Source organism: Saccostrea echinata, unplaced genomic scaffold (genome assembly GCF_033153115.1).
Source record: "Saccostrea echinata isolate AGI-Se365-2 ecotype Australia unplaced genomic scaffold, CSIRO_AGI_Sech_v1 ptg000054l, whole genome shotgun sequence".
NCBI classification, from domain to species: domain Eukaryota; kingdom Metazoa; phylum Mollusca; class Bivalvia; order Ostreida; family Ostreidae; genus Saccostrea; species Saccostrea echinata.
The window spans coordinates 57,631,416-57,648,416 of NW_026889803.1; the positions used below are offsets into that span (position 1 = coordinate 57,631,416).

The 17,001-nt window shown below is 32.9% G+C and overlaps 1 protein-coding gene across 2 annotated transcripts in view; it reads left to right on the forward strand.

Moving 5' to 3' along the window:
• The window catches only part of LOC133205990 (platelet glycoprotein 4-like), a 33,679-nt gene that overhangs the window by 11,562 nt on the left and 5,116 nt on the right, over positions 1-17,001 (forward strand). Inside the window, exons 3-12 of one of the 2 annotated variants that reach the window (XM_061341894.1) lie at positions 2,807-2,964; positions 4,316-4,457; positions 6,592-6,792; positions 7,514-7,605; positions 9,413-9,462; positions 9,818-9,887; positions 10,796-10,971; positions 11,839-11,969; positions 13,388-13,461; positions 15,583-15,634. In XM_061341894.1, the coding sequence (XP_061197878.1) occupies positions 2,807-2,964; positions 4,316-4,457; positions 6,592-6,792; positions 7,514-7,605; positions 9,413-9,462; positions 9,818-9,887; positions 10,796-10,971; positions 11,839-11,969; positions 13,388-13,461; positions 15,583-15,634 (1,146 nt within the window). Of the gene's footprint in view, positions 1-2,806; positions 2,965-3,244; positions 3,266-4,315; positions 4,458-6,591; positions 6,793-7,513; positions 7,606-9,412; positions 9,463-9,817; positions 9,888-10,795; positions 10,972-11,838; positions 11,970-13,387; positions 13,462-15,582; positions 15,635-17,001 lie in introns of those variants that run through there. The other variant, XM_061341895.1, reaches the window with a different exon arrangement.

The window sequence follows — 17,001 nt, forward strand, 5'->3', positions numbered from 1 at the left end:
TTGTTTGATTTTGTTTTTGTTTTTTTGTTTTTTTGTTTTTTTGTTTTTTTTTTCTTTGGTTTTAATTTTGTTTTACTTTATAAAAAATGTCTATAGGAATAACATATTTTTCACTGGAAATAAAATATATACATGTAGTAATGAACTTATTTACATTAAATTATTTAAAATGCCGGATAAAAATTATAATAGATATTTGAATACTTTTATTCCCGTTTTTATTTATTTTAAATAAAAGCGCTTCTAGATCACCATTATCATTACATACGATGTTAACATTTTTATAATACAGTACAATTCGTTTATTATCATAGTTTATTTGTCAGGCCAAAACTTTATAATAAGCGACTTTTATAATAACCATAGTCGGCTGAAATTCATGTCAGACGGCTGACGATACGACGTTTGTGTAAATTATTGGATGTATGATACATCTTATGTTACATATAATTTCGATTTTTTAGGTTTATTTGAAATACAAGTTAACTGACATATCATTTCACAATATTTACTTACTGTTTCAACTTTTTATTATAAATAAATTCACTTAAATAAAGCTTAATACTCTTCAAACTCAATCTTCTAGATCCCTTGGCATCCATCTTGTTTATTTTGATCTACTTTCATTTTCAATTTATGGTCAATTTTAATTACCAATGTTTCGTTTCGTTTCGTTTTTTTTTTTTTTTTTGGTCACATATTAAATAAATTAAGACAGCAACAAAGCATGCATTCAAATTGTTTCTTTTATTCATCCAAAGTAGACATAAAAAAATTACCTGTTTACACATAATGTCACCGTATAATTAAAATTAATTGATACACTGATGAGCATATGCATTCAAAGCCGCTTGGACAGACTGGTGAAAGAGTTAATTTCCCTTAATTATTTCTTAATTAATCGGGTAGTTTTGTAAATATAATTAACTATGAACATTGATCCAGACACCAAGCGTAAGAAAGCTTGGGTTAATATTGACACTAAATTTAGTTTCAACACATTTGGTAAAACTATTTATTACGAACGTACAATTCAGGATTAACTTAAGAAGAAAATAAGTTATGAAAAAAAAGAGTCAGTGTTTTCCTGTCATGTACTTCATGAAATAAATAGACTCCCTGCCAATCGCTCAGGTAAGTGCACTGAAGTGTGACTAATCTCCCCAGTCTTTCACTATCGGCAAATTTCAAAGTGAAAATCAAGCCATTGTGTATAGACAAGCGACAGTGCATGAACCACAGGTGTAGATAGGTGTTATCTTTTGTTTTGTTGATTGTCCCAAGAGTGAAAAGGTGTGAAAAAAATATTACGGACGGAAATTTTCTATTATAGTAAGCGAAGTGTATACTTTTACCTATGATAATAACAGACGAAATTTATAATGAATTATTAAGAAATGGTTTTGTGTTTCAGATATCTATGATAAAAAAAGAAGTATGATATAAAACCGGTATGATAAAAAACGAATTGTACTGTATCTCCACAATAAGTGTAAACACTCAATATGCAGATTAATTAATAGAAGTCCTTACCCATGTTAGACATTTGTGACAGTAAATGAAAGTCAACTGTTTAGCTTGTTTAGAATATAAATATCATTTTGAAAACTACGGTAAACATTAAAATGCTTAAGTAAACTCGAACAATTGAGAGATTTTTTCCAATAAATGTTCTTGCATAGCCGAAAAATGGGCATGGGCACATGGCTCGTCTTATCCCCCCAGATTCTTTTCACAGTTTTAACAATTTTTCTGCAAAAGGGAATAGAATTTAAAAAGAAGAGGAAATTATTTTTAGCAATGGACATGTCATGTTTTCATAGGCACGTCATGGGTCCCTATATTCTATTAACATTTAAAGTTGGCGCCTTAGAAAAATTGCCTGGCGATGAAAAAGTTGCATTGGCGACTGAATTTTTTTGATAAGGCGCCAGCTGGCGCATAAATTTTAGAGGCCACTTAGAGGCCTGCATTGAAAATATTGCAATACATATCGCAATACAGTTAAAAATATTGCAATATATCGCAATACGAAATTTCCAGCTGATACCCAGCCCTGCTTATTACTTATAAGATAGGGATTTTTAGAAAAATCAATTTCTTTTTATGTCAAACATAGATACTGGGGTATTCATTTTTTAATGTCAATTGAACTGATTTGAAAATATGGAGGACCTGAATCGAAACTTAAATCCGAGGACGTCTTGAATTGTCCTATCCCTACAAATTTTCAGAGGTTGAATTATCTTCTTTGAGAGGGGAATATTAATAATAATCTGTTGTTGATAATTGAGTCAGTGATTTTAAGCTTTTATAAATACCTGAGTTCATTTTTAGCTCTACTGGTCTTCAAATGTCAGAACTCTTTCTTTGGTAAAGTGTCTTCCTTTATTTTGACTTCATGTTTAATTTTTTAATTCGATTAAAACAGTATTTTTTTTTTAATTTAAAAAAAATGATTATTTTAATCTAATGTGCATGATTATGCCAATTTTATCTGGTTTTAATTAATTCTGTTACATTTATTTACTAAATGAAGGATATTTACACAAGGTAAAGGTCATTAGGGTCATAGAATGACATTTGACGGAAAGGGTTGCATTTTTGGAAGCTTGCTTACACTGTATCTCTGTTTTTATCATGTTTTCTTATCTGTCTGATTGATAGGAAGAAAACTTGTTAGTTTTCAAAAAAATATTTAAAAACAAAAAATGAAAATTTTATTTAAAGTCTAGATGACCTTATTCCTTTAGGATGTTTAAGTTCATACTAGTAGGGATACTGTGTGTTATCACACTTTATTTAGACAGTGATCCTCAAAGAAGGAAACCTGCTGTACAAAACATGGAGAGATCTTCCTATTCCTATTTACATGCAGTTCTACATGTTTGACTGCACAAACCCTGAGGAGGTCAAGAGAGGAGCCAAGCCAGATGTTGTAGAGAAAGGTCCATACACTTACATGTAAGTCCCTTAAGTCTTATAGAGAAGGGTCCATACACTCACATGTAAGTCAGTCAAGTCATGTAGAGAAGGGTCCATACACTTACATATGAGTCAGTCAAGTCTTGTAGAGAAAGGTTTATACACTTATATTGAGTCAGTCAAGTCATGGAGAGAAGCCTGCATACACTAATATAGGAGTTAGTCAAGCCTTGTAGATAAGGATCCATACACTTACAAGTGAATCAGTCAAGTCATGTAGAGGAGGGTTTAAATACTTATATTGAGTCAGTCATGTAGAAAAGGGTCCATACACTTACATGTGAGTCAGTTAAGTCTTGTAGAGAATAAAGGGGGTTTATACATTTACATGTGAGACAGTCAAGCCTTGTAGAGAAGGATTTATATATTTACCGTGAGTCAGTCATGTTGAGAAGGGTCTGTATATTTACATATAATTTGGGTAAGTCTTTTAGGAGAATGGTCCATTCACTTACAAATGAGTCATTCAAGTCTTAATGTAGAGAAGGATTTATACACTTACAGTCAAGTCATATAGAGAAGGGTTAAATACTTATATTGAGTCAGTCATGTAAAGAAAGGTCCTTACACTTACAGGTGAGTCAGTCAAGTTTTGTAGAGAGGAGTTTATACACTTACAGTCAAGTCATGTAGAGAAGGCTTTAAATACTTGTGTTGAGTCAGTCAAGTCAAGTAGAGAAGGGTCCTTACACTTACAGGTGAGTCAGTCAAGTTTTGTAGAGAGGAGTTTATACACTTACTTGTGAGTCCACCAAGTCTTGTAGAGAAGGGGCCATAGTCCACCAAGTCTTAAGCGTAGAGTTTGTTTGTTTGTTTATTCAGGAAATGGCACATAGAACATACGTTGACACATGAAATCTAGACAAATTATAAAATACAAGTAAAATTACAGAGGCTCTTAAAACAATAATATTGTATTGTAAAAAATAGATAATTATAAAAAAAGAATTATATCAATATGTCTAAATGAACATATATAGACACTGTGTATAGCCATTTACCCAGGGATGACCCATAAAAGCCATAAAGGCTTATTTCCAATGGGATCCTCCTCTTATAGGTGAGACAGATTTTGAGTGTTGAAAGATTTATGAGGGGGTCAAGCCAAATTTTTTGTTAATTAAATTAAATGGGACTGACTAAACATATACGTGGATATAAAACAATATTTTATAATAGAGTCTAAACTGATAAGAAGTCAATATCTAAAAAGACCTGATATTTATTATGGTATGAATTTAAAGAATTTTACAGTAGAAAAAGGATCTATCCAGTACATTCAAAAAAGTGGTTTTATTTATACATTGATTATCCTGTACATTTATTATAGAGAGAAGAGAATTAAATATGATGTCATCCACAACAGTAATGGTACTGTAACATACAAACAGAACAGGACCTTCCACTTTGCTCCTGAAATGTCTGTAGGACCGGAGAGTGACAGATTTATCTCCCCTAATCCAGTATACTGGGTATACACAAGTTCTCTTTTATTTACAGTTAAACTTCTGTATCTTGAACACCAATATCTCAAATGCCATGAATATGTCAGAATGAGTTGAAAGTCTCGACCACTTTTTCTCTATGTATTTTAACTTCCATATCTCTGATCTTGGCCCAACAGAGTAAGATAAGTAGGTTTGTCTGTAAGTAATTTTTCCTCCCACTAAACCTGTACACTAATGCATGCATATACATGTATATGTGTACAGTAAAACACATGTTATGAACATAATTCGTTATATCCATTAAGTTCATTTTATATTTTAAAGACATGGAAAATGAAAGTCACTTCGCTGTGAGCGTCAATACATTATAAGCATGTTCGCTTTAATCATCTTTTACTTTTAAATTATATATATATCTATTACACAGGAAAAATAGATTGCCCGAATAAAAAACACAACTGGTGCAACTGCAAAATTCATAGGGAAAAAATCCTTAATCTAGACACATATTTAAAATAACCTTAATATTTAAATTATAATACCTACCTTGATTTATTTACATTTTTTAAATAAGTTGGGGGGAGCTGATGCGATACTCTTGGGGTCAGCATTTGGAGCATGTCCATTTCCATGTAACTATTAGCCCTACAAAGACATACAATGTAGAAATAATAACAATGTAGATGCTCAGCTGTAAACTTGATATTGCATCAATGACAATGTTGTCAACATAGTGAATAAAAACAATGTAGACGATGTAATCACAATATCAGTCAACATTTTCGACATTGTGATGTTGACAATGTCAACATAGAAATCGTAACAATGTAGAGGTGTAAACACTATATCATGTCAACACTGTCTACATTAGGATGTGGACAGTTGATAAAGTGAACTGGACATGAATGAGTTTTCTGGGTAATTGAATACATGTAGTTTAAAACTTTGGAGAGTTCCATTCCAAAGTACATATAACTGTACATCCTACCCATGCAGACCTAACTTAACCATATGCAAGAATGTTTGTTTGTCGTGAGACTAAGAGTGTTGTCCCAAAATGTTGTAGACAATGTTTAAAATTTTGTCAACATTCAACCAATACTGACCAAATTTTGCATAATTTTCCTTTATCAAATGTTCCATAAAATAGTGAATTCTTAATGCTAATTATATTATGATGATTTATAAGAAGTAGGCTGATATGGTCTGTTGGCGCACAAACAAAATCTGGAATAATTTACATATATCACTGTTGCAAATGCTTTTGCTTCTCTGAAAATATGTATGCCATTAAAATCAAATTTACATATATCATTTGTATATCAAATAAATTTTTAAAAAATTAAGTAATATTTTTAAGGCAGAGGAGTGGTGACATAATTTGCAAAGTATATAATAGTAGAACAGCAGTGGAGAAGTTGTTTATAAAATTGCATAAGATTCAAATACATTTTCCACTCGATCAGCACCAAAAATAGGTAGGCGGAAGAAGTAGAGTACTGATAAGATTGTAAAATTCTGAGTGTGAGGAACATTATGGATCATGACTGACATCAAAATTTGGTATTTGACCTATTTTGGAAAAAAAAAATTTAACCTTGACATTAACGTTTAAACGGTTTGTGCTAAAGGGCTTTCATATTTCATGTAAACTTCCTATGACAAGACCTTTTAATGGTTTCCAACACTTCTAACCACTGGACCTTGACCTTAGAGTTTGACCTACTTTTGTTAAATTTTACCTTGGTCATTACTTTTGAATGGATAGTGTATTCCTTGTGACAAGACCTTTCTGTTGGAGTTTGACCTACACAGGCAACTTTGCCATATATGATCCACATATGATTTGCCAGATGGGATACTCATATTATTGAATATATTAATATGATTCTTATATGATCCTTATATGAAAGGCAATGCATGTGTGGATCATATGTGGCAAAATTGCCTATGGAAAAAGTCGCCATACAAGGGCATCAGTGTTTCACAAACACATCTTGTTATCATTAAAGATTATATGTAACAATAATCAGAATTTGTGGAAATTTAGTCTCTAAGACTTGCTTATAAATACCAAATACTTATCTCACAAAAATAAGGTGTCGGGAAAATTTAATGATCTACAGTATTCTAAATGGCATTTAATTTATTTTCACAGAGTCTGATAACTGCACTTAAGTGGGAGGAGCCTTATATAAGAAAGTTAATCAGTTATGTGACAACTTTTGAGGAGGAGTATGTCTTCATGAATCGTACAGTCAAGGAAATATTGTGGGGTTACCAGGACCCTGCTCTACATATGGCCAAAGGCCTGGCTCCAGACTGGTTCTACACAGATATAGCTGGCTATTTTATAAATGTAGGTTAATGTAACAAATACTGACTGGTTCTACACAGATATAGCTGGCTATAATTTTATAAATTTAGGTTAATGTAACAATTACTGACTGGTTCTACACAGATATAGCTGGCTATATTTTTATTGTATGTTAATGTAACAATTACTGACTGGTTCTACACAGATATAGTTGGCTATTTTATAAACCTAGGTTAAAGTAACAATTATGACTACCGGTAGTTCTAAACAGATATACATGTAGCTGGCTATTTCATAAATAACAATACATGTATCTACAAATCCACAAAATATTTTCTCATTTCCATGGCACCTGATCCCACCTATATTTTTTAGAGGTCCATGTTTGCTCTGCTCCTGATTTGTATTGTCTTAATGGACTCTGAGCTTGAATACTGTTCGTTATCTCCATATTTCATTATGTCTTATGAAATTAACTTAAAATATTTCATTAATCAAATCATTAATGCAAATAGTTAAAACGTTTTTTTTCAAGGAACCATGTATGAAGACTTCTTAAGAAGTGGGCTCTTGCATGAATGAAAATATTCAAATAATACACATGTACTATGACATATTGATCAATAATACAATATTTTACGTGATTCAACAATCTTTAAAAGATTATTTATAAACAATGAAATTTCTTTCTTCCTTTGTTAATGTGGGATTGCAGTTGCAGCCATTGCAGAAAAAAATTATGAAACCCGCTTATCTTTTACAGAAAAATGACACCAATGATGGAGTGTATACAATATTCACAGGAGAGAAAGATATAACTAAATTAGGACACATAGACCAGTATAACGGATCAAAGTAGGCATTTTATTGATTATAGATGTGTTTGAAATCTTGCTAATGATAAATTAACATATCCTTCAAATGGAAAGGGAGAGTTGTTGGAATATGTACACGTCCACTCCAATGGAAATAAATGAGATATGCAACAATCTTTGTTTGTTTAAATTGAAAATTAAGGAATCAGTTGCCCTCCTTTTATAAAGCTTTTAGCTCACCTGAGCTGAAAGCTCAAGTGATCTTTTCTGATCACATGTTGTCCGTCGTCTGTCTGTAAACTTTTCACATTTTCAACCTCTTCTCAAGAACCACTGGGCCAATTTCGACCAAAGCTGGTACAAAGCATTCTTGGGTTAAGGGAATTCTAAATTCTATAAATAAAGGGCCAAGCCCCTTTCCAAGGGGAGATAATCAAGAAAAGGCAAAAATATGGATGGGGTCATAAAAAAAATCTTCTTCTCAAGAACCACTGGCCCAGAAAAACTGAAACTTAAGTGAAAGCTTCCTAAGATAGTGTTACTGTAGATTTTAAATTTTTCAAATCATGGCCCCTGATGGTAGAGTGGGGCCATCATAGGGAATCAAAATTTAACATTGAAATTATATGTAAGAAAAATCTTTGAATAATTTTCTTCTCAAGAACGACTGGACTAGAAAGGCTTAATATGATGTGAAAACTTACTGAGGAAGTGTAAATTGTAAATTGTTCAAATCATGTCCCCTAGGGGTAGGATGTGGCTACAATAGGGTACAATAGAAGATCAAAGTTATACATTAAAATATATAGGAAAAATCTTTTAAAATCTTCTTCTCAAGAACCACTGGACCAGAAAACATGAAATTTAGGTGAAAGCTTACTGAGGAAGTATGAATTGTAAATTGTTCAGATCATGGTCCCTGGGGTAGGGTGGGGCCACAATAAGGAATCAGAGTTGTACTTTGAAATACCCCGGTATATGGGGTAATTCTTTTAAAATCTTCTCAAAAACTGCTTGACCAGAAAAGCTTAGATTTATGTGGAAGCTACCTGAGGTAGTTTTGATTTTAAATTGTTTAAATCAACATGGTTCCTGGGGTAGGGTGAGGCTTCAATAGGGAATCAAAGTTTTACATGGAAATGTATAAAAAAAAAAATCTTTCTCTCAAGAACCACTAGACCAGAAAAGACGAGACTTAAATGAAAACTTACTGAAGTAGGGTAGATTGTAAATTGTTCAGATCATGGTCCCGGAGGTGTGTGTGTGGGGGGGGGGCAATAATAGGGATTATATAGGGAAAAGTCTTTAAAACTCCTCTTTTCAAGAACAAGAACAACAAAGTCATGATGAATCATATTTATATTGAAGCCTCCTCTGGTATGCAGAATCATTTTTGTTCAAATCATGGCCGCTGTGTATAGGGTGGGGCCACAAAAGGCGATCAAAATTTGATGTAGGAAAACAAGCTTATTGGGGAAAAAAGTAACATAGAAGATTGGGGCCAAAGTGACTCATGTGAGCATTGTGGCCCGTGGGCCTCTTGTATATCTTATGTGGATACTTTTCATTTCTTTTGTATCTTGTATACATCTGATGATTTGTTTAACATTGTAAATTTATAATACTGTAAATGTAATATTAATCATGTTAATGGTGTGAGCAGATATATTGAAACATCCACATTGACTCCTAATGCTGGCAGGTTTTTCATTAAGTATTGGTTTATCAAGGGTATATTATTTATCTACACTAGACCATTAAGGAATGCATCATTAGTAATTAGAGTCCATGAAATGAAGTATATGGATGTGTCATTTTTGCATTTCTAATTTATCTTTTTTTGTCAGGTATCTGAACATTTGGTCATCAAAGTGGGCTAACATGATTAATGGCACGGGTAAGCTGAGATGCAGTGTACATAAATTGGCGTATACAAAATTTAGCCCAATCACTGGGTATTTAGTTGTTGGCAAAATCATGAATTAGCGCTATACATGTCCGTGGCGTATATTGTATTTATAAATGATTTCTTAGCGGTATTCATGAATTAGCTCATCGTTGTATGTGCCAAAGCCTCTAAAATATGAACCCGCTTTTTTAAGTACACATACAGTATATATATCTCCTTGACACAATTATTATGCTGTGAAATATTGCATTACGTGATAGACAATTTTACTTCAATCTATACAATATTTCTGTGACTCAATTCTTTAAAAGCAACCTTGTTGATAAAAGCAAGTCATTTGTAGATGCAACTATAAATCCACCATTTGCAAAGAAATCACGGGTGTCGTATGCATTTGCTTCAGATATTTGCAGGTAGGTACTACTTCATTTGTTAACATTTATAGATTAAATATTTTAAAGTAGAGTGTTTTCATGTGCTGTCTTATATCTTCACGAGACAGAAAGCAAAATGTTATAAAAATATTACAATGTAGTGCATTCAATAATTCTCTTTTGCTTTTTACTATGCATCTGTCACTCTCTACCATCAGCTCATACATTCACCCCTGCGGCATATTTCTATAAGCGTCCTTAACCTTGCTGGGGTGCGTTTGTTTTAATTCATTATAATGAAATGCCCCTGCACTAATGTTTGTCTTTTAGGTTAGATATTTACTAAGTACAACTAGAACTATTAGTTTAATTTCAAATAATGCTCAGAATATCATGTCTTTTACTTTATGTCAAAAATTTTGATGCCAGCTCATCGTAGAGGTGTCTGAGAAAGGAACGAAGCACAACTCTGCAAGGGAGATAGTGCATCTTTGAGCATCACTGAAAGCAATAACAGTTATTATTCTTTGGAATGTTTTGCATTGTATACCAATTTTATGAAATTTACTTATTTGTATACTGAATAATCATGCTACAGAGAAGGTCAAAATATGCTTGTGTTCAATGGAATTGTGCACAAAAAAAATTTCCAGTATGAATCTTGATTCTTGATACCATATTTGAAATCCAGAAAAGATTGATTCCGTGCTCCTAACCTCAATCATAAATGACCTTCCAGAGGGCATAGGAAAATCTTTCATACATTTGACAGTTTTTTAAAGGTTATGGCATGCAATGATGCTGCTTCAGTGTCATAAAGGGCATAAAATGAAGGCCAGAGGAATATTGTAGACTGATGAAAGAAAAGTCATTATTTTTTTTAAATTCTTTAAAAAAAAAAACCAATGTTGACATTGATAAGAAATTAAAGATGTTTTTCTATACAGGTCTATTGAAGGCATTTTTGCTGAGGAGGTGACGGATTCTCATGGATTCACTCTGTGGAGGTATACAGCCCCTGACTCATATGTAGATAATGCCACTGTCAACCCAGACAATAAAGGATTCTGTACCCCCAATTGTCTGGACAGGGGGCTGATTAACGTCAGTAACTGTCAAACAAGTAAGTTAGTTTGAGTAGTGTTCATATATTAGAGTTTGTTAAATGCAAGACTAAATCAAGATTATTACTTGGTATTGTGAAAAGTGCACTCTCCTTAAAGGAATTAATGCTAGCCATGAAGAGGCTAGCAAAACAAATATTAAAAACTTCAGCATATTTTTAAAAGTACAGTTGAACTTCAGTATCACAAACACAGATATCTCGAATACCATGGATAAGTCGAAGTAATTTTAAAGTCCCAAGTGCTTATTTCTTAAGTATTTTACCCTGGATATGTTGAATCCTCAGATATCTCGAAGTATTTTCTTGGTCCTGTGAAGTTCATGATAATGAGGTTTGGCTGTAGATGAAAAATTCCCAAGAGGCATGACATCTTAATCAGGAATGAGAAAAACAAAGACTTTGTTTATGCGTAATCCACGAGAGACAAAAATTAATATATGACAGACAGACCAGGATTCGAACCTTAGCCCTATGAATCACACTAGTCAGGTGTTCTATCAACTGAGCTATCTGGCCTATAGCAACCAAACCTGTCCAACCACCAGAGGATCCATTTTGGAAGTGGGAGAGATGCAAGAGTATCTTTGTGCCTCCATCCCCCCCCCATCCCCCCCCCCCCCACACACACACATGTTTTTGGTTGGAATAAAGAGATTATAGTAACTTTTTGGTCAGAATAAAGAGATTATAGTAACTATGAAATGCTCAAAGTAAGGATTGTCAAAAGAAGTTTTTTTTTGCATGACAAATATTTTGTTTGGTTGATGTATGTGTAATTATGTTAGAGTCAAGAAAATCAGGCAAGCCTTTTCCACTGAAACTATTTTTTATGTGTATAATTATGTGTTGTATTTTCTCCTTTAGTTGACTTTTTCCACATCCCTGTTGCCATTTCCCTGCCCCATTTTTACCTTGGAGCTGAGAGATACCAGAAAGCAGTGATAGGAATGCGACCAAACAAAGAAGAACACCAGACCGTTATTGATGCAGAACCGGTATGATATCTCCACGGCTTAGTATGGGATACATTGTTTGTATAAATACTCATATCAGAGGGCTAGACCATTAAAGCCAATAACAATAACTTTTTTCCCTTCCATATAGAATGATAAAAAGCATGTTTAATTAACTTGAAAATATGTAATATTGTGTTTATGAATGTTAAATTAATCTCAAACAGTCCAGCACTTAATATAAAAAAGTACTGTGGAGTCATCAATGCTTGTGGGAGACCAATGATCACAGATTTCAAGGATCGCATTTACTCATAAATTTATATCCGCATGAACAAAAACTTCATAAGTCTTCATATGGATATAATGTATCTTCTGTAAATACAAGTTACCTACAAAGAGCTATATGTGGTATTTGCCCCATAGCAAAAGTTTTGAAAATTTCTTGAAATGTGCTGAATTGTATATATTGTATGAAAAATCTTAAATAATGAACAATATTACAGTTTCAAAGAATGTTATTGGTAATTTTTGTTTCTATGACATCACAAACTATTTGGATTTTGCGTTATTTTTCAGAAAGAGGACAAAATGGACAAACCTGCTCCATAATAATATTCACATATTTCATTGATATTATCATTTTACACATAATTTCAATATATTGAGTTGGAGCAGATGTGTGCTCAGTGACTTTTATTCAAAATATCAACATGACATATATTTTTTTCTCTATAAATCATGGAAATTTTGAATTTACCTCACTTTATGTCATATCTAACATATGACGTCATGGCTGATGAAAATATTTAATGCTTTGAAATCTGCAGATATCCCCCTGGTTTAGAACATAATTCTAGATTTTTTCATCAAAGTTTGATTTTGGGGGGGGGGGGGGGGGGGCAAATATTGGTCATTAGCGAATATAGGTCTTTATGTCCCCATGAACCAGTAAAATTTTGGTCACAAACATTGACTCCCACAAATTAAAATGGTTCCATGATTCCACAAATTGTACAGTCATATGCAAATCAGTCTAAACCTTTGACATTGTATGGTCAGTGAATAAAAAAATCAACATGTATTGGACTTGAAGGAAACATTTTCTAAAGCCATTCAGCCAGTAAAGTAGGCAAAATTTCAGTGACTAAGTGAATTCTTCAAGAAAGGAAATAGTCATGGGGCTTTGCATTTGAAATTTTGAAATTTTATCTATAACAATCAAAGTATTGAAATAATCTTAATTTGGTGACAATAATGTTGCTTTACAATTTTTTATGGGAACCAATTTTTACTTTGTTATAAAAATATTGAGAGGAAATTCAGTTTATATTTTGATCCTGTATTTATCTGAGCAATTTCATTCACAACCAAGCCGCCTTGGTTAGTAAAGCACATGTACAACTGTATATACATACATGTATTTTGATGTGGAACGTACTTTTTATTCTTATTTTCAGAATATTGGTTGGGTGCTCAGAGCTGCTAAAAGACTGCAAATTAATCTATATATCCAACCAATAGAAGGATTTGAGTATGTACACATTTTTTTAACATCTTGCCAATAATTTGGGATATTGTGTTTTGGCTTTCCAGGATGTCTGGCTGTAGTGCAGTAGTTGGGGGTTTCTGAATGAATTGTCTTTGAGAGGGCAACATCAATGTATGTTGTTGATGCTTCACAAGTTAGAAATTGTAACAAATCTTGTAAGACATTCCTAAGTTCAAATTATAAAGGTAGTGTTGCAGTTAGGGAAAAATCACTGGTAAAGGTCAACTTGATTTGCATTGACTTTTTTAGATTGTCTTCAATTTAATACTTAGATCATAATGAGGAACCTTATCCATTTTCAAGTAGATAGCTTAGAGATCTAAAACATATTAAAGCAGAATGAAGAAAATGCCAAAGTTATCTGTCAATTACAAGTTAAGTTTTATACAAAGTCAGTTTTATAAATCTCTCATTATTAAATTTATTACCCCCCCCCTTTCCTCCTCTGCAAACAAAGTTTGTGGGGATATGTTGGAATCACCTTGTCTATCTGTTCATACAATCTTGTCCAGGCTATAACTTTGTAATAGAGAATTATTGGAAGGTCAGACTTGATACATAGATTGGTTGTGACATAAGGGTGTACTATGACCTTAACCTAAGATCATTCTTGCTAGTTCAAGGTCACATTTACCAGATTGCAAATGTTCACTTTAAAAAAATGCATGGTGGTGGTATTTTTGTGAGTTAGCACACAGTACCTCTAGTTAGATTTCATCTGGTTAAAAAAAAATTTCAAGTTCTGATTGTGTATGTTGCTAATTTGGCAATGGACAATTCAGACAGGGGCATTCCTGGAACATACCCATGCACTCTCAAACCCAACAAAAAAATTTCAGATACAGTTTTCATTGTCATACATTGATGTAACAAAGGTAAAATCATGGTTATTCATGTGCTTAAATAAGGTTCACTAAATTTCCGAATCTCAGGAACAAATGGGGCTTTGGTCACCCCCCCCCCCCCCCATCCCCAACTGGACACTCTGCTTGACTCACTGTGGACCTTGATGGTAACAATGCCCCTTGCCATCAAATAGTGCCCTCCCCCCCCCCCCCTTTACCACAAAATTCTGGACCCATGTCTGGTTGCAAGATATGTATTCTCAACCAAAAAGTAGAATTAAATTTCATTATGTGGTATAGATGTGACCATAAATCAAAAATAACATTAGCCTACATTGTTGGTGTAAAAATAAGAAAAATATAGTGCATGAATCCTTTCATTTTGAAAGACTTCATGATGTTCTAAACAAAAATGACACTTTCATGTCTGAGATGTTGGAGAAGGATGAAAGCATGCTGATTATATTAAAATCAATCCATTAGGGAAAAGCAAGTGCTACAGTGTGTACATGTTCTTGAAGTTCAAAACACATCTGTTGTACAGTTACCAGCAGATTTTGATTGTCAGACAGATTCTACACATCCAAAAAGCATGAATCTTTATCGATCAATCTGAGCTAGAAAATTATATCACCCTGTTTAAAGTCACACCAGTATTGCTAACAGGCATATTAACTATTGTTTGGAAATTAAAGAAATAAGCAACAATAGATATTTATCAAAGTGGATTATAATTTTGCAAAAATACAAAGCAAACAAATATATCTTTTGTCTAGTCAGTGGAATATATAAGGGAGATAAATTTCACCTTTAGAAGTTGCAGAAAGGGAGATGGATCATAAGAGTGGGAGTTTTTAATTAGAAAAATGTGTTTTCATTCACTTTGTAGAAAAGTATTTCTCATAAAGTATTATCACCCTATTTACGGTTTCCATTCACACAAAATGTGTATGAAAAAAAGAATATAAACGTATTGAAATCTAACACCCTCCTGTGCAGAAGTAAAAAATCCAGTGCAACAGCTATGTCTCTGTCCTGGTTAGTCTATTAAAGTTTTTAAAATCAGTCATTTATGTTTGACATCATGGCAGGTGCCCTTTATCAGAGAAATGAATGTCTATAGTTTTTAAGATATATCATTATCATGCACAGAAATAGTTTCTGATGACATAAATTTTATAAATAGACAAGGCTAAACAGATTGAGAAGTGATTGAGCATCAGGCCATGTCTTTTAATGCCTTTACTTATTATTTCAGCATCACCAGTGGGATCACCCCTGTTTTCTTACCTGTCTTATGGCTAAATGAGGTAATTTATCATTTATGACACTGCATGCTCTCATTTATTCTCTTTTCCAGATTTTTTTTTCTGATTTGATTTTTAGCTCATCTTGATGAAGTCAACAGTGAGCTTCTGCTATATCCATTATAGCACTGGCATCAGTATCCTGCTTCAAAATTTAAAAGTAATTCCATTTCCAAATAACTACATGTCTAAAATGTACCTGGACCAAACTTGCATGAATGATGCATTCAGGTCTCTTCAATTTTAGAATTGCTTCAGATGTTGGATCTGACCTACTTTTAAGGATGATTGACCAGTTTAAAGTTTTTGGAGCAGATCCATTCTTTATAGTAACTATACAGCCTTGAAGTTCTTGGACCAAATTAACTCTGGTGATGCCTCAAGGGATGCACAATACCAGACTTGCTTCAGATGCAGGATTTGACCTACATTTTCTGGATGAGTGACCAGATTGAAGTTATTGGAGCATGTACATTCCAAAGTAACCATTAGCCCTATCATGATTTAACTTCTGATGTGCATCTAGGGATGCACAATATCAGAAAGGTTTTTGATGCTTGTTATTAAAGATATGAAAACTGGTATTGTGTGACACTGGAGATTCAGGCATGATGAAGATTGATAGCTGGGGTTAGGTTCATACATTACCACTGGGGGAAAATGGATCAACATTTGTAGCTTGATTCAAATTTATAAAGAAATAGTACTGAAGGACTAAAAAACACCATGCAAGATAAAGATTGACAAATGTTCATGAAAGTAGTGTGAAGTATATGAGCTTCATAAATTTTGATTGATTGATACATTCCTAAACAAGCAATATACTGCATTTCTGCATGTACAAATGTAGTTATTTCAGTTGCTTGCCCCACTGTTTTCTTTCTTATTTTTTATTTGAAAGCTTTTTCATGCACTTCGTTTGGGATGTATTACTACTTCTTGTTAAAGAATAATCAAATTTGCTTTTTAGCCAGAGAATTTCCAAACTTTTTCTTTCAACTATAGGAATAAATGCTGTGAAAGTATATTTTACAACATAACAACATATGTTGTGCTATTTCAGTTTTTTTCTTTCAATTAGAATATATACTAAAAATATTCACAAATATGATATTCTTCATTCCTTTAGGATATTATCTGTAGTCCTAGAGATTTTCAAATTTATGTATCTTAAAATTGAGCCGTTTTAAGTCTGAAGCAAATGCCCAGGATAAAGGAATGTTTTCAGATATTAGGAGAGATTTGAATTTGTTTTTATAGACATGAACTACATGGTTCTGAGAATGCTGAGGTACATTTATGAATCACTGAAACTCTCAAGGAAAGATAAGAATAGATTTATGTGTTTAATTTTTTTTAGTTTACATTTC